The sequence below is a fragment of the Chrysochloris asiatica genome, unplaced genomic scaffold (assembly GCF_000296735.1).
Source record: "Chrysochloris asiatica unplaced genomic scaffold, ChrAsi1.0 scaffold00035, whole genome shotgun sequence".
NCBI classification, from domain to species: domain Eukaryota; kingdom Metazoa; phylum Chordata; class Mammalia; order Afrosoricida; family Chrysochloridae; genus Chrysochloris; species Chrysochloris asiatica.
Window position 1 is genome coordinate 18,108,287 of NW_006408553.1, and position 14,514 is coordinate 18,122,800.

The 14,514-nt window shown below is 36.7% G+C and overlaps 1 protein-coding gene across 1 annotated transcript in view; it reads right to left on the minus strand.

Annotated features, from left to right (window-relative positions):
* UNC5D (unc-5 homolog D (C. elegans)) overlaps positions 1–14,514 on the minus strand; it is an 890,335-nt gene that overhangs the window by 319,586 nt on the left and 556,235 nt on the right. The window contains exon 4 of the mRNA XM_006859970.1: positions 4,015–4,118. Coding sequence (XP_006860032.1) covers positions 4,015–4,118 — 104 coding nt within the window. The remainder of the gene's footprint in view (positions 1–4,014; positions 4,119–14,514) is intronic.

The following is a 14,514-nucleotide window of genomic DNA, read 5'->3' on the forward strand; positions in this document are numbered from 1 at the left end:
TACATGCATACTCATATATCCATTTGCAGATCAAATCACTTTTTTACATTCAGTCATTACCTTACCCATCTGTACATCCTTTATCCTTCTTGCTTTCCTCCTCTCCTTTTTATATATGTTTGAAAAGAGCTGGTGGAGAGAATTTTACTCACTTCTATGCTAATGCCCAATATTCAGAGAGAGAGAGAGAAAACCAAACCCTTATGGATTTCATGTATTTTTCTGGAGGTGGTCCTGTTGAAGCTTCAAATATTGATCAACAAGACTACAAGTTTTAATTTATTTTCAACAAATATTTATTAATCACTTACAAGAGGAGAAATACTGTTTTATGCTACAGCAATAAACCAAATATACAAAAATGTTACCACTGAATTCTACTACTGATTCAGACAGAAAACAGACAAGGTAAATAGAGTATTTTTGCTGTCCGAATTAAGAGGAAGGCCAATAAAAGCTACAGGAAAGGGAATTAACGTTTTCAATAGAGTGTCCAGAAAAGGCTTCCCTGTGCAGATGAGATCTGAACAAGTCCTAAATGAATGAAGGAAGCAGAGTAAGAATTGTGAAAGATGATTCCAACAAAGGAGCTGTCACATGCAAAGATGCTGTGGTGGGAGCATTCCTAGTAGAGAGTAGTAGAGTATGACGTCAGAGGTAATCGCAGGCCACAATATATTGGGCCATTCAAGGCACTAAAAAAACAAGGACTTTCATTCCAAGTGTTCTGGGGAGCCCTATTGAGGATTTTGAGCAGAGCTAGCCATTTAATAACTACAAGACCTTTGGTAGGCCATTGATCTGAGCATCAGTTGCTTTGCTTCTAAAATGCAAACGCTGTGCTAGGTGAGTATCTAAGTTTTCTTTCAGCTATAAAAATTGATTCCTAGACATCTAGAGGACATTAGGTTCCTATATAGGCAGATTGCTAATATAAAGCTTCACCTATCTTGCCTTTTCATCCCTCTCTACTGCTGCCAAAATTGACAATAGTGGCTCAGCACAGGCTTACAGGGACACACAGATTCACCTGGCCCCTATTTCACTCAGTGTGACATGGGTTAGATGTGTTTATGCATAAAACATCAATAAAGTACGATGTTGAGAGCTAGACAGTGGTTGTAGAGAACTGTTGACACCTACATTAGACTCCCAGAAGTTCTTGGGATGTCCCAAATGAAACAGACAAAATCACTTGTGCATTTGACACCCTGCTGCCTCCCATCTTGCTCAGGAAACTAGGGCACTCTCTTTGTAGGAAAGAAGAAGGAAGAAAGAGAAGATCAAATATCTTTTTTATTTATATTAAAATAAAAAGCTAAAAATAAGCATTTTCCTTTCTAATCATTTCATATCATGCATAGAATGTCCACTTTCATTTTCAAGTCAGTTTACTTCATTTCTGTGGACGATTTGAGCTTTTTTTTTATCTAAATGTCCTAGTAGCTGTATTTTTTTTTTCTTCTTTGTTTTCTCTCCTCCTTTGTCATTCCAATCTCAGAAACCCACAGAAATTATAGCTAAAACGAGGGGCAGAGGCTCCTGGTATTTTATATCTATGCTTATCAGTGAATAAATAATAGGCTAAGGATAGTTTCCTAAGGAGCTCTGGTAGCGTAGTGGTTACGAATGGGGCTGCGAACCTTAAGGTCAGCAGTTCGAAACTACCAGCCGCTCCGCGGGAGAAAGATGAGGCTTTCTACTCCTGTAAAGATTTACACCCTTGGAAACCCTGTACAGGGTCGCTATGGGTCGGAACCGACTCGACGGCACTTAACAACAACAAGGATAGTTTCCCAGCTTACTATATAAGAGCCACAACTGATCTATTTACTACTAAAGTTGGATCTAAATGTAGGAATTAAATGATCATTCTACTAAGGAGCTCTGGTAGCGTAATGGTTACGAATCGGCCTGCTAACCTCAAGGTCGGCATTTCGAAACTACCAGCGGTTCCGCGGGAGAAAGATGAGGCTTTCTGCTCCCGTAAAGATTTACAGCCTTGAAAACCCTGTACAGGGAGGGTCGCTATGAGTTGGAACCAACTCCACGGTACTTAACAACAACAAGCATACCTTGTTGAGTCTGGTGTGGCACTGCAGGATAAGGACTAGACCAGAGGTCAGTTTGGACCGCAAGGTCAGTGGTTCAAACTCACCAGCTGCTCTTCAGAAACCCTATACAGGATCACTATGAATTGGAACACTATGAATTGGAAAAGACCATATGACACTTAACAACAAAAACTAGCATACCTTGTACCTTTCAGTTGTGTTTCTGTTTGTTTGTTTCTCGTTTTCTCTCAATGCTACCATTCCATCACCACATCCTCTAAGAGATTTAAGGAAGCCTTTCCTTCAGAAACCCTGGACAGGGTCACTATAAGTCAGAATCCACTTGACGGCACTTAACAACAATTCCTATTACCATGTTGTTGTTGTTAAGTGCTGAAGAGTTGGTTCTGACTCATAGTGACTCTGTATAGGGTTTCCAAGAGGCAGCTGGTGAGCTTGAACCACAAACCTTGTGGTTCAAACTGACCTTGCAATCCAGCACATTAACCCACAGAGCCACATCAGAACCATAGTTGCTGTTGTTATGAAGTGCCATCAAGTCAGTTCCATCCCATAGCAACCCTGTAAAGAGTTTCTGAGGAGCAGCTGGTGAGCTTCAACCTCTGACATTGCTGTTCAAACCAACTTTGTAGTCCAGCACATTAATCCACAACACCATACCAAAACTCCAGGACCAAGTAGATCATTAAAAAAAAAAAAACCCAAACAACTCATCATTAAAACAAAACCCCAAACAACCCACTGTCATCGAGTCATTTCCAACTCATAGTGACCCAGCATAGGATTTCTGAGGCTGTAAATCCTTATGAGAGCAGAAAGCCTAATCTTTCTCCTGAGGCATTCTGATGGGGTTGAACTGTTGACCTTGTGGTTAACAGTTGAGTGCTTTTCCTACAGTGCCACGAGTTTCTTATTCTTGTTGTCAAATGCCATTGCAACTCATATCCAGGGAGCTACTGGTGGATTTGAACAGCCAATCTTGTGGTTAGAAGTCCAGCGCTTATTCTACAGTGCCACATTAGTACCAATTAAATTCTGACAGTATGGCACCAACTCTAAAAAAAAACACCCAAGAGCATAGGTTAGATTCCAGATACACTACTGTGAAGGATGATGAACAGATCAAGCCCAAACAAACCCAGTACTATCTACTCAATTCCAACTCACAGTGATCCTTAGAATAGAGTAGAGCTGCTTCATAGGGTTTCTGAGGATTTAAATCTCTAGGAAAGCAGACAACCTTATATTTCTCTCATGGAAAGACTGGTGGACTTGAACCACTGATCTTTTAATTAGCAGCCTAATGCTTTGCCAACTGGTGGTGGTGGTAGTTATGTGCCATGGAGTTGGTTCTGACTAATAGAGACCTTGTCAAGGGTTTCCAAAACTGTAAATCTTTACAGAGGAAGAAAGCCTCATCTTTCTGCTATGGAACAGCTGGTAGTTTCGAACGGCTGACCTTAAGACTAGCAACTTGATTCATAACCACTATGGTACCAGAGGTGCACACTGGAGATCTTAAATAATCCCAATGCCAATATCGTGCCTGAAACATAATGGATACTCAATGTTTGTTAAATGAAGAGTAAGTGAATACAAACACCTGTGAACTAGGAGACTAGGGACTTACCTCTTCCCTGTGGACGTATTTATGTGCTTTTGTTATTTTTAAAGTGCAGATGTGACCCATAAGACAATATATAGTTCATAGATCCCAAGGTGCTCCCGCCAGCAAGGTATGAGGTCACCAAAAGCAAGAACACAAACCAAATCCTACTCAGGCTTGTTTGCTTTGTGTCAACAAAAAAGCAGGTGAGGGACGATTTCCTTCACATCTTTATTAACTTGGTATAAACAGTAAGACTACCAAACAAAGGCTCTTTATGACATTGCAAAGGCTACACAAATGACCACAGGTGGTCCTAAGGATTTGTCTTACCTCTGCAGCAGGGACGCCCTCTGGGGGGCGGCAGTGCAGGACAATCATGCCTTCAATGGGAACCTCCCTTCCTTGGGGATCTTGCTCAAAGTTTTTCCGTAAGTCTATAAAGAAATGAGATATATGAAACTGGATTTAGGGTAGTAGAGACAACATTATCCACATTTGTCCATAGAACAAACACAATAAAACAGTTAACAATGCCACAAACTAGATACACACAAATGTCATTAGTTTCAGAAATTCCAGAGTTTAAAAAAAAAAAAAAAAAAAAAAATCATGTTTTCCAAAGTACTCTGTAACTAGTTTGAAGTAAACCTCTAAAAAAATATTCCTAATGCTCTACATATACATGAATGTAGAAGAATTAGTAGAGGAATGGGGGAGGGGATTCAGTTCATGAGTCTTTGCCAGCATAATCTGCTTAGCAGCTAATGAAACCCAGCCTAATAGATTGCCATCCACAACTATTATGCTGTTGTGATACTCATGTATTGTTCTGGCATTGTTATTGTTTTAATTAACCAAAGAATGTATTATTAATCTGTAACCTCTGCCATTTCCTAACCCACTAGGGGACTCTAGATGATTATAGAGTGTGATCACCTATTCGTCTTTTTATTTTTAGCCAGAGAGACTGAGCAATATTCAACCACAACAAAATCTATAACCTATTCAACCAAACATATAATTAAAAAATACACCGCCCTCAGCCAAACAGCAATCCGGTGTATCTGTGTAGTGCCCTTCACGGAAGGCTCCAGGCACTTTGCAAACAAGCTGCACTATTAACCTTTTACACATGGAAGGGTGAAGCTTGGAGAGGTTAATTGGCTTGCCACTGGTCACACAGAGCATCAGTGGCAGCGATGAGGAAAAATTCACTCAACTTCTGGAAGTCCAGTCTCTCCTGCTAATCAGCAATGCATCCTTGTCATGCTTAAGGACACATATAGGCAGTCCAGAGGGAGCTTCATTTGCATTGCTTTCTACTTGAGCATAAGCTTCATTCAAAAAGGTGGGGAGTTGTTGGCCTTTGCTTTTGAGGTGTCATGACAACATTTTTGATAATTTTATACCATAAGTGTAATTCTTGCTGTCACTTGAAAGCACAGGATAGTGAAGCCAAGACAGGTTGTTTACAAGTCTTCCTCAAATAAAAGATTTCCTCTTCCCTCCATGACAATGTTTTGTTTTTTTTTTCTTCAGATTGAGTATTTCAAATTACGGGCTGTGGATTTATTGATTTAATTTTCTTCAGTGCTTACAATAACATGAAATATGTTCCCTGTAAAGAGCAGAGCTCTAGAATCAGTTATATCTTTATAAATTGTATAAATACATTAAGCTAGCTTTTAGCAAGTCAAAAACACTTGAATAAGCACAGCGATCCATGTATCCACTTTCTTCTGAATTTTGCTTTTAATGCTTTCTCTACCAAAGGCAACCGTTGTCTTCTATCAGTAGTGCTGTATACATCAGTATGTTGTTGTTGTTGTTAAGTTCAGTCGACTCATAGTGACCCTGTATAGGGTTTCCAAACAGCAGCAAGTGAGCTTGAACTGCCATCCTTCTGGTTCAAGTCGACTTTGCAGTCCAGCACATTAACCCACAGTGCCACACCAGGACTCCATTCATTAGTACAAATGAAGGCAAAAGATCTTTAAAAATATATGCCCATAATGCAAATATTTTTAAAGATGTTTTGCCTTCATTTATCTTTTCATTGTCTCTGCTGCCCAGTGTGTTATAAAGCCAGCTCGCTTGTATTTTAGATTTGTAAATTGCCCCAACCTTTGGGAGTCAGAACTTGTTCTCCAAATGTGGTGATGGTCATATAACTAATTTAAAAAATTGCAAGTGGAGACACCTAGAATGCAGGTACTGTGAATAAACACCAAAATGAAAAATCTCGTATTTCCTGTACAATTTGACCATAGGTTCTGCTCTGATTTCTCCCGTTATGTTCATGTCAAAAAATCCCTTCTCCATATGACTCATTTATTCATCAACATGATATCAAAATTCATCTATTCAACATTATAGGGAGGAGTCCCTGGGTAGCTCATACAGTGAAGTACTCAGCTTAACCAGAAAGTTGGTGGTTTAAATCTCCCCAAATGTACTTCCAAAGAAAGGTTTGTCAAGGTACTTCAGAAAGGTTGCAACCATAGAAACCCATAGGAAACACAGTTCTATTCTGAGTCACATGGGGTCACCATAAATTGAAATCCACTCACTGACAACTTAGAAAAGGACCCAAGCAAGCAAAGGAGATATCAGTTTGCTAATAGAAAGGGTTATGCGTTTATGAGTTATTTTGCTTTTGTTTTCCTTGGTTGTACTAGTTTTACACGAAGTCTCACTTGTTGCTACTAAGTGAAGACCGCAGCTTTGACAACACCAAATAATCTGTATTCAATGAGAAGAAGCACAGACAATCAAAATAGGAATTTTCTCTTTTATTTTCTGGTTCTATTTCCTTTCTGTGCTCAATAGAAATGAAAAAGGAAAAAAAAAAAAAAAATGCATAGGTTACATTTACCTCAACATTCTAAAACTACTTTAACAGATGAAAAGACAATTTGAATGAGGCCATTTATCCTTGGTATTCCCAACCTCTCAATGAAACAGATCATTTAGTATGTATATACAGAAAGCCCTAGTGGTGCTGTAGGATAAACACTGGACTGCGGAACACAAGGACAGTGGTGCATACTCACCAGCTGCTGCAAGAGAGAAAGATGACACTTTCTGCTTCTATAAAGACGTGAAGCCTCAGAAACCCTATATAGGCTTGCTATGAGCTGGAATCAACTAGATGGCAGGGATGGTAGTGGTGTGCTGTTGAGTAGATTCGAACTCATAGCAACCCTGTATAGGGTTTCTGAGACTGTAACTCATATGGGAGCACAAAGGCTCATCTTTGTCCTACAGCATGGCTAGTGGATATGAACTGCTGATCTTGCATAATCACTAGACTATTAGAGCTCCTTAGATGGCAGTAAATTTTGGTTTTTTGTTCTTTGGGATTTTGGATTTTGTATTCAGAAAGAAAACCACTTTATCAACATCAGAACTTAGAGAATAATGTTTATCAATAAATAAGAATGCTAGATCATGTGCAGGCAGGATTACATTGAATGAAGGCCCAATCCAACCTGCCACTATTGTCAATCGACCTTTGAAGGCACTAGAAGAGAGCCCTAAAAAAAAACACATCAAAAGTACTCAATGTAAAGATACAAAGATTAAAGGCAATGGGGGAGGTATACAGGAAAAACTAGGGTGTGATATATCTGGTTCCAATAATGACATTGATGTCTGCAAGGCTTCAAAGATTACACCAAATGAGAAACTCAGGTATCACTAAGTCTTGACCTATACCTGTAAAAATGCTAGGCAAAGGACACTGGCATTTATTACTACTCATTAGAGGTCAACCATGCCAGATAGATTCTAGATAATGCCTGATTCTACCACAATTACGAAAATAAGTTCTTAGACATAGAGGTAAATGCCTTCAGATCTAACTATGTTTTTCACTATAGGTCACCCAACATATTTCACTTATGAATTTTTTAACTAAACACTTTCATCTGTATTATTTCCTAGGACTAAAAGAGTCACATAAACCTATACAATTTCTAAAAATAGAGAAAACGTCTCAGTCACATAAAAAGTATTAGACTACCAAAGATAGAAATAAACTGTAGAACTCAAATTAAATGACTTCTTCTAAGAAGACATGAAATGGGAGGCACATTTAGATAGTTTCTAATTTAAGCTCTTAAAAGTCAAAAGGAAATAGCAACTGAGAATCTAGAGTAGGGAGCTATAAATAGGATAACATCTGAGATCAAGAAAGTGTCAACACCAAGAAAAAGAACATAACTGCTGAATTAAAAATATTTCATGGAGACAGCAAATAGTATACGAATATCGCAGAAAACCGACCATAAGCATATCCCTCAAGATCTAGTCAGGAAAATTGAAAGCATGGCTACTGTTTTAACAGAAGTATTAGGTTAAAGATTTAGAAGACTGAGAAAGCAAAAGAGGAATTGCAGGAAGTAGATCCAACCTCTAGGGATGGGAGAATAAGGGAAAAAGTTTCTGCTATTAGAACTTTGAAGCTTAAAGAAGACCTTATGAAGTTGAGACCCAAACATCCAAGGAGAGAATTCTTTGAGATTGGTGCTAGCAGTTCAGGAATATGGTGAGCCCAGAGAGTTGGAATCTAGGGAAGCCTCAGCTTTCTACAAGTGGGGACCAACCTACTTGGTGCTGGGATCTCTGAGGGGCTCACTGAATATAAGGCAAAATTAATTTAATGAGAAAAAAAAAAAAAAAAGAACAGATCCAGATACATCCAAGTTGAAACTTTCAATTTTAGTAGAGTTAATAACATTGTAAAAATAAACCTTTACCAGGGATCTATGTAGAAAAAAGAAGAAGTAACTAATAAAGGAACACAAATCAGGCTATCTCTAGAATTCTTGCCTATACAATTGTATTGTTGTTAAGTGGTATTATTGTTCTTAACAATAAGTGTTGTTAAGTGTGCTCGAGTTGGTTCTGACTTGCAGTGATGCTGTATAGGGGTGCTGAGACTGTAAATCTCTGAATGCAGAAAGTCTCACCTTTCTTCCATGGAGCAGCTGGTGGGCTTGAACTGCTGAACTTTTGTTTCCCAGTCAAGTGCTTATTGTACAGAGCGATCACACTCCCCAAATTATTGTGTGCCAGGATACAATTAATCAAAATATGAATTCCTTAGAAATTTTTTTTTATTTTCTATTGTCAAAACAAGTTATTATTCATAAGCAAACTAACAATAGTACAGTCTTGACCATAGTAGAATTAAGTGACTATTATCAGTCACATACTCTTCCTGAAATCATTGCCCTTAACTAAAATAACTGATGGATTCAAAGTAATGAGTTAAAGATCTGAAGTTGTATTGTATATTGGCAATGCACAATAAACCACTTAACATTTCTGAAAACAAACACTTATTTTATCAAAAATTCTGAAAACAGAAATATATAGTATATTAAAAACATACATAATAAATAAGGCTATGGATTTAAACTGGTAGATCATATGTTCGAGAACTCTATTAGACAATACTGAAGAAGGTAGGGCTGGATCTGCCACACTTGCTAGTTCCCTGAATTAAAATATATATCTTAACTGCTCTTCACCTCAGTTTTCTCATCTGAGAATAATAAGGCCTAATGCATAAAATCTGTATGAGGAATAAATACTAATATGTGTAAACTGTTTTTAATTACAGTGAATGAATAAAAGGGCTTCGTAAAGGCACAGATATTTATTTTTACTAAATCCTAAAATCATGATGATAAAAATGGAGTGGTTTTATCATAGTTGAGGCATAAAAATTAATAATAAAGTATAAAATTCTTCAGATACAAATAAGTCAGAGTAATTATTATATGATAAAATGGCATAACATGAATATGAAAGGCTTTAGAATGACTACCAGCCCTTTCGAAGAACACAATACCATTAAATTCCATGTTAATAAATCTCTAAAATCTGTCCAAGTTAATCTTGTATTTATAAGAATTATTTTTTACATATACCACAACAGTAATAAAAGAAAATATTTATTGGTTCATGGGAGGGATAATGTCTTTCTAAATCTAAAATTGAAGTAAGAACTCTTAAGAAAATGATTGGTCGTATTTTTATCTAAAACAATTATAGGGAAAGTTATAAGAACAACAAAATCCTAGTGGGAACTATTCTGGGGCATAAACAAGAGGGTTAATATTCTTAATATATAAATATTCTACACAACAAAATAAGAAAGAGAAATACTTTAAAATAAAGTGGGGAATGTACCTTAAATAGAATTTACAAAAGAGGAGACAAGTGGCTAATATTTAAAATACCAACATCACTTTTAAACATCAAAGAAAATGTTCATTTAAAAAGGCATCAATATGGCTCTTTCTACTCCATAGGGGTTTCATTTTGCTTGTTATAAATAATAATTTTCAGTGTTGGAAAGAGTATGGAGAATTAGATGATATTAAACATTGCAGGAACTAAGAATAGATAAACACAAAGAGCGAGCTGTCAATATGTACCAAAAATACTTTAAAATTGATAAACAGTATGTGTTTATCAACACAATGGATTATTTGGCAATATATTCCATGTATATTATTCCAAAATGCAAGGATATATGGCTACATAGTGCAACATGAAAAAACTAAATACATTAAGCTCAGTGAAAGAAGCTCGTTACCAAGACAACACATTGTATGATTCCATTTATATAAGATGTCTAGATAAGACAAATAAACAAAGACAGAGTGGTGTTTAATGGTTTCATAGGACTAGAGTCCACAGTCAACACACATGAAAACAGCAGTCTATAAATCAAAGTACATATGGCATTGAGAAAAATATGCTGCACAAAGCCTCTTAAAGTGTTCAAGTGCAAAGATGTCACCTTGAGGACTAAAGTACAGTTGACCCAAGCCATGGTATTTCAATCACCTAACATGCATGTGAAAGTTGGACAATGACTAAGGCAGATGGGAGAAAAAATGCTATATTTGAATGATGTGTTAAAGAAAACTATTGAAAATACCGTGGTCTGCCAGAAGAACAAACTAATTTGGCTTGGAAGAAGTATAGCCAGAATGCTCATTAGAAGCAAGAATGGCAAGAATCCGTGTTACATATTTGGACATATTATCAGGACCAGATCCTTTAAAGGGACCACCATACTTGGTAAAGTGGAGGGTCAGTGAAACAGAGGAAGTCCCTATGTGAGATGGATGGATACAGTGGCAGCAATAATGTCGTAAACATAACAGCAATGATGAGGATGGTGTAGGATCTGGCAGTGTTTCTTGTATGGTGCATAGAGTCACTCTGAGTCAAAGCTGACTGGTTGGCACCTAACAACAATATGGCTAGGGTAGGGAGGAAGGTAAGTAACTGCTAATTCATATTTTTGGGAGTTTTATGAAAACGTTTTAAAATTCATTGCAATGATGTTGCACGATTCTGAACATAAGAAAACCTTATGAATAACATATTTTAAATATATGCATTCTATGGTATATGAATCACACCTGTTATTTTTTGAAGTACAGTTGCATGATTAAAAAATTCCATTTTCTAAGTTTTCTATGAAAATGATTAGAGAGCTACAGTGAAATATTTTTAGCATGGTGATATTGTTCAAAGCTTCTTTTATAACACTGAGCAATTAGTAACCACTTTAATATTTAATAATAGAAGAATAGTATCTTCTGGTGCATTTATATAATGAAATACTATGCAGTCATTAAAAGTCATGAGCTCAAAGAACATTTAAGATTGAAGTTAATGTATCCATTAAGCTGCTAAATAAAATAATATGTAGTGAATTATTTCTATTTTCTTAACATTTAACAAAATGTTAAGAACCTCTCTCCCCAAATGTAGTAATTATAATGCTACAGAATGAATTTACTTTCAAATAAAACTAGGGACAGCTGCATAAAATAAATAAATAAATAAAACAGAAACAAAACCTTGTGTTTTTAGGTAGCCCTTCTCTTAAATTTGTCTTCAGATTTAGTATGCCATAATTTTCTTCATTCATTCACACTATGGACCAAGGACAGGAAGTGAGTGTATTGTTGAACATTGGCTCTACTCTCAAGTATATTCTAGGTGCTGTTGAATCAGTTCTGACTCATAGTGACCCTTTGTACAACAGAACACAACATTGCCCAGTCCTATGCCATTCTCACAATTGTTACTGCCACGGTGTCAATCTATTTTGTTGGTGGTCTTCCTCTTTTTTGGTGACCCTCTACATGATATCCTTTTTAGAGATTGGTCCCTCCTGATATCATGTCCAAAGTACAAGTGACAGAGTCTTATTACCTTTGTTTCTAAGGTGTATTCTGGTTGTAGCTCTTCCAAGACAGATTGGTTTGCTTTTCTGGCAGTCCATGTTGCTTTCAGTATTCTTTTTTAACACCATAATACAAACGCATTGATTCTTCTACAGTCTTCCTTATTCATTGTCCAACTTTCATATGCATATGAAATGAGTCAAGAATATTTTAGTCCTCAAAGTACCGTCTTTGATAGACATGAAGCACATAACAGCACTCAAATGTGTAGTGAGATAGAGAAATAGAAAGTTCTCTGTTAACGTATCACAGTAGGATCTAACTTAAACTAGTAATTCTAGGGAAATTTCCTATGGTAAGAGCTACCAAGCCAAGACAGAGTGTCTCATATGCCTAGACAATATACATCATACTCAGTGGCTCAGTAGGATAAGCACTGGGCTGTGAAACGTAAGATCGATGGTGCAAGCCTACCAGCTGCTCTTCAGGAGAAAGAAGAAGCTTTCTGCTCCCAAAATATTTACAGCTTTGGAAACTGTATACGGAGTCACTATGAGTTGGAGCCAATTTGATGGCACTTACAAGAACAACAACAAAAGCTTGAAGGAATGATCCTTCTTCCTTCCTTCTTTAATAGATAGTATAGGAATGAAATTTGGTAGAATAAAATGAAACAAAATGTACTTTCCTCCTGGCTTCTGATTCAGTTTGGTCTAGTAAAGAAAATCTTGACAACCAGTAGAAAAGCAGATTTTTATTTTACATTATTTTTTGTTCTGATTATAAAAGCAAAGTAGGTTCACCATAAATATTTGGAGAATGCAGAAACAGATTTGTTTTTTTTTTTCAAAGATAATTGCTGTTGTTGTTGTTAACTGCTGTGGAGTCAGGTCTGACTCATACAGACACTGTAATAAGGGTTTCCGAGAAGTGGCTGGTGAATTTGAACCACAGATCTTATGGTTCAAACTGAGCTTGTGGGTCAGTCAGAGATCATTAGCATACCAATATTCATCTGCGGCAATCTTTGAAATGTTGCCTATATATATATTTTTTAGGCTTTTTCCAATAATGTGTATAGTAATCCCACACTAGTTACTATTTTTAGATGTTAGCGTTCTTATATTTTTAAACCACATTTTAAGATCTTCACACTTTATGCATATGTTCCCATGTACAAAATTATGTAGCAACTATTATTTGTCTCCTTTCCATATACCAAGTGAACATGATTATGAGTTAGATCAAAAGGTGGAGTTCTATTTATGCTCTGCTTAGTAGATATGAATAGAAGACAAAGTAAAATAAAACAGTGCATTTAAGTAATGTAAGGACTCCTGCTGTGGCACTATAGAATAAGTGTAAGACCATAAGTTTGAAAGTTCAAACCCATCAGTTGCTCCTTGGAAATCCTATAAGAGATAGTTATGAGTCAGAACTGACTTCATGGTACTTAACAACAAGTTATGTAATAACTTATGGAAAAAAAGGAAACTATGCAAGCATTTTTCAGAGGCTTAAAAAAAGAAACCAGAAAGATACATGCAGAAGTGGTTAATATTGAAGCCAGGAAAGGCTCAATTGCATCTATACATTAAAGGCATGTTGTTGTTAAGTGCTATCAAGCCAGCTCCTGACTCATGACACATAGAAAGAACTCTGTCCAGTCCTTCAACATCTCCTTAATGGGTTACTAATCAGACCATTATGACTCATAGGATTTTTCTCTGACTGATTTTCAGAAGTAGATCCTTTTCTTCCAAGTCCATCATAATCTGGAAACTTCACTGAAACCTGTTCATCATCATGCACGTCCCACTGACAGACAATACACTAACTAGGATTTAAACCCTGGTTTTCTGTATGGAAAGTGAATTTTCTACCACCAAACTAGCCGATGTCTCCAAATAAAGTATGCTGTTATTGTTGCTTAATTTGATTTTTGTTGTGGGAATCTGTACACATGAGGGCAAAACTTTGCAGCGGTTTTGTTCTTTTCTGTACCTTACATATTTGTTACATGAATAAATGAATAGGAGTTCACACAACACTTCTGAGTGATAATTAGGAACTAATTAATATGCAATGAAATCTCTAGAAGTTAAGATGATTAGGAAAAGCAAAAACATGAATAGCTAAATGCATTTCAATGATGCTGAAATAATATACTTATTCACTCCCATCTTCACACAGAAAGTGCACATGTGAGTGTGTGAATACTAACAAGCATCAGCACAGACTAATTTGAAACATTACTTTGTCCAGTTGTGCTCCTTCTTCACCCCATCAACCTGTCCAATTCTACAGCAGAATGCCAACAAGGTGCAAAATCACTAGGAACAAAGATACCAGAGTGGATGAGGGAGGAGAGGTGATGAAGCCAGGTACTTGGCTAACCTGTAAATCATACATCAGCAACAGGATCATCCAGAGTCAGCAGTACCTGCCAATAAGTAGTAGATCTGGGGATAGGCAATGGAAAGAAACAGTCTCCCCTTCCTCACCTCAAGCCCTATTTGGCCTTTTTCTCATTTTCCTTTCATGCTACTATGTTAGAAAAGTCATTGTAGCACAAAAAAATCAATAAAAATTCAATTCTGAATAATAG